The following is a 3,011-nucleotide window of genomic DNA, read 5'->3' as shown; positions in this document are numbered from 1 at the left end:
GTGGATGTTGTCGATGACCTCCATCTCTCCCGGGGAGAGCTTCACGAGCTGTCCAAACCGCGGCAGGTCAAGTCGCTGCATACAAATAGTTTACGACTGAACGGGGGGACTCACGGTGATGTTCTTCTTCATGCGCTCGACGTTGGCGCTTTTCACAATCGGTGGCGTGCCCCGCTGGACGAGCCAGCTGATCGAGATCTGTGCCGGCGTGGCGTCGTGGCTCTCGGCGATCCTGGCAAAGTCGGGGTCGCTGAAGAACATCGGGTTGCCCTGGCCTGTGGCTCAGTGCCTTTAGCGGTTCTGCCGAGAAAAGCTGGCGGAGGAGACGCGACGCACCGAGCGGCGAGTACGCGGAGAGGAGGATACCCTTCTCGTCGCAGTACTTTTGTAGCGCGTGCTGCGGGAGGTAGGGGTGGATCTCGACCTGGTTGTTCGCTGGCGCGACCTTGGCATGCTTGAGCAGGATCTCCAGGTTCTTTATGGAGAAGTTGGAGACGCCGATGGCGCGGACTTTGCCTGTTGTCCCGCTTAGCACTGCGTACAACAAGATATTGACGAGGCAGGGTTTACCTGTGTCGAGGAGCTTCTCCATCTCGGCCCAAACGTCGACAAAATTTGGATGCTCTTCAAATGGGCGAGCACGCGAACCTAGAGCGAGGGGATCGAGGTTGATGGTGAGTGTGACATGACACGTCACTAACCGTCTGCGGTATGCGTTACGGGCCAGTGCATCAAGTACAGGTCGATGTACTCGATATCCAGGGCTTTCAGAGAGTCTTCGAACGCTTCGCGGACGCGGTGTCCATCGCATTGCCTGTCACATTACATGAGATTCCCACGAGAACAAAATGCTCAGTCTGAATATTCTTGCCTGAGCTTCGTTGTAACGAAGAGCTCGCCGCGCGGGACGCCAGACTCTCGAATTGCCTTTCCGACGAGCTCTTCGTTGTCTGCGTGGCGTCTCGATAAGTGCCGAGGACCGCCGCGCGCATGTGGCATACTACTCACAATACCCAGCAGCCTGTCCGTGCGCGTCCGTCAGATTTCTGTCAATTTTACACGCGCCAGAGGGCTCACGGTGTCGATGTGCCTGTATCCGCTCTGAGAAGCAGAGTGAGCCGACATTGCATGCCCGGCCTAGCGTGGTGACGATACCTTGAGCGCGTTCTTGCACATCTCTACAGCAACGTCGTGGCCGCCCCCTGGCCCTAGCCAACAGCTGCAGCCGAGGCATATTAGCGTGGGTCAGCATGCTTAACACCAGCCCGCCAGTGCGTCCGCCGGCGGACTCGGACTCACCCCTTGCCAACGCCGGGCATCTTTGCACCGTTGTTCATAGTGAAACACGGGATGTCTGAGACCCTTGAGGACATCTTTTTTTTTACCTGTCCCTGCGTCTGAGTGTCTTGTGATAAGAACAAGAACTGTCTCTTCTGGGTGTGACGCACGGCTGTATTTATACCAACGCCTGGCCGGCCCGGGCTGGATCAGCAACCCGCCGTCTTCGCGATCGGTGCCTGGATAATCTCTTTACAGGACGCGTTCACGCCCCTTCACGCGTGAGGCGGCCGCGCGTCACGCGGGCGCATCGAGGAGAGGATGACGACAAATGCTGATGGCATATCCCGAGTAGATATCTTCTCTATACAGCAAAACACAAGCGAGGCGCGTCCGCTTCCGACACGCATTTAGCGCAGCCCCGCCATCTACTCAAGCCTTGACCACGCCTCCGACCTCGAACGCCCACCCGAGCTGCTCGTACGTCCACCCGAACACCGTCCCGTCGGGGGCATGGTAGTCGAGCAGCGACCTGTGCATCCCCGGCTTCGCGTGCACGCCGTCGACCGCGCGCATCTCCTCGGGCGCGAGCGGCACGAGCTGCCGTCGGAAATGCATGTCAGCGCAGGAGCCATAGGCGGGGCGGGAGAGAGACAGAAAAGAAGCGTACGCTGATGTTCGCCTGCATCCGCTCGACGTTCGCGCTCTTCACGACGGGTGGCGTGCCGCGCTGCACGAGCCAGCTGAGCGCGACCTGCGCGGGCGTGGCGCCGTGGCGGGCGGCGATCCGCGCGACGTCGGGGTCACTGAAGTACAGCGGGTTGCCCTGGCCTGCGTGCAGTCCGGATATCAGCATCTTCACAGGGTCTTGGTGCACACGTAGTGTACAATGAGATTTGCGGCACGGACCTAGCGGGGCGTAGGCCGTCAACAGGATCCTCCGCGCCTCGCAGTACGCCTTGAGCGCGGCGTGCGGGAGACACGGGTGCGCCTCGACCTGGTTGCACGCCGGGACGACGGACGCGTGCCGGAGCAGGACGTCGAGGTTCTGGATCGAAAAGTTCGAGACGCCGATCGCGCGCACTTTGCCGGTGGCGAGGAGCGCCTCCATCGCCCTCCAGGCGTCGACAAAGTTGGGGTGCTCGCCGAAAGATAGCGCCCGGCCCGGGTTCCACGGCTCGGTCTCTGGAAAATGCGTCAGCCAAGCTGGATATCTCCACAGCGAGAAAATGCATACTGTGCTCGTTTGTTTGCGGCCAATGCATGAGGTAGAGGTCAATGTACCCGATGCCAAGCGCCTCCAACGAGTGTTCGAATGACTGGCGGACGTTGTGGTAATGTCTAAAATTTGGCTCAGCACCTGTCTTGCTATGGACACTGAGCAGGCTTACCCAAGCTTTGTGGTCATGAAGACTTCGCTGCGGGGGATGCCGGACTCTCGGATGGCTTCACCGACAGAGCTCTCGTTACCTGGGAGACAAGAGGTCATTATTCAATATGATCTGCACAAATTCCCTCGATTACTTGCCATAGCCAGGAGCCTGTCATGTATGTCATAATTAGAGGGCAGACTCTTGCTCTGCACCCGAACATGAACAGCCGCTTACAGTATCCAGGTGACGATATCCGACCTGAGGAGATGCATCTACTGAGCTCTAGAACCTGTCTGAGCAAAATAGGAGACGCACTTTGAGCGCGTTCAGGCACATCGCCTCGTAGTCGTACGGTCTCCC

The 3,011-nt window shown here is 59.0% G+C and overlaps 2 protein-coding genes across 2 annotated transcripts in view; both read right to left on the bottom strand.

Moving 5' to 3' along the window:
- Positions 1-90: 90 nt before the first annotated feature.
- Positions 91-1,337, bottom strand: PHACADRAFT_202295 (uncharacterized protein; the record flags this gene model as incomplete). Its single annotated transcript, XM_007402515.1, has 9 exons — positions 91-275; positions 337-516; positions 571-648; positions 702-814; positions 917-950; positions 1,009-1,021; positions 1,078-1,101; positions 1,156-1,219; positions 1,300-1,337. 9 exons carry the CDS (start codon positions 1,335-1,337, stop codon positions 91-93), a joined length of 729 nt encoding a protein of 242 aa, XP_007402577.1.
- Positions 1,338-1,590: 253 nt separating this feature from the next.
- The window catches only part of PHACADRAFT_132131 (uncharacterized protein), a 2,248-nt gene continuing 827 nt past the window's right edge, over positions 1,591-3,011 (bottom strand). Inside the window, exons 3-8 of the mRNA XM_007402514.1 lie at positions 2,870-2,909; positions 2,670-2,748; positions 2,516-2,619; positions 2,188-2,463; positions 1,949-2,109; positions 1,591-1,878 (exon numbers count right to left, since the gene is read on the bottom strand). Coding sequence (XP_007402576.1) covers positions 1,711-1,878; positions 1,949-2,109; positions 2,188-2,463; positions 2,516-2,619; positions 2,670-2,748; positions 2,870-2,909 — 828 coding nt within the window. The 3' untranslated portion in view covers positions 1,591-1,710. The remainder of the gene's footprint in view (positions 1,879-1,948; positions 2,110-2,187; positions 2,464-2,515; positions 2,620-2,669; positions 2,749-2,869; positions 2,910-3,011) is intronic.

The sequence above is a fragment of the Phanerochaete carnosa genome (genome assembly GCF_000300595.1).
Source record: "Phanerochaete carnosa HHB-10118-sp unplaced genomic scaffold PHACAscaffold_207, whole genome shotgun sequence".
Lineage (NCBI taxonomy): Eukaryota > Fungi > Basidiomycota > Agaricomycetes > Polyporales > Phanerochaetaceae > Phanerochaete > Phanerochaete carnosa.
The sequence above is the reverse complement of the archived record's forward strand: the minus strand, read 5'-3'. Positions and strand labels throughout refer to the sequence as shown.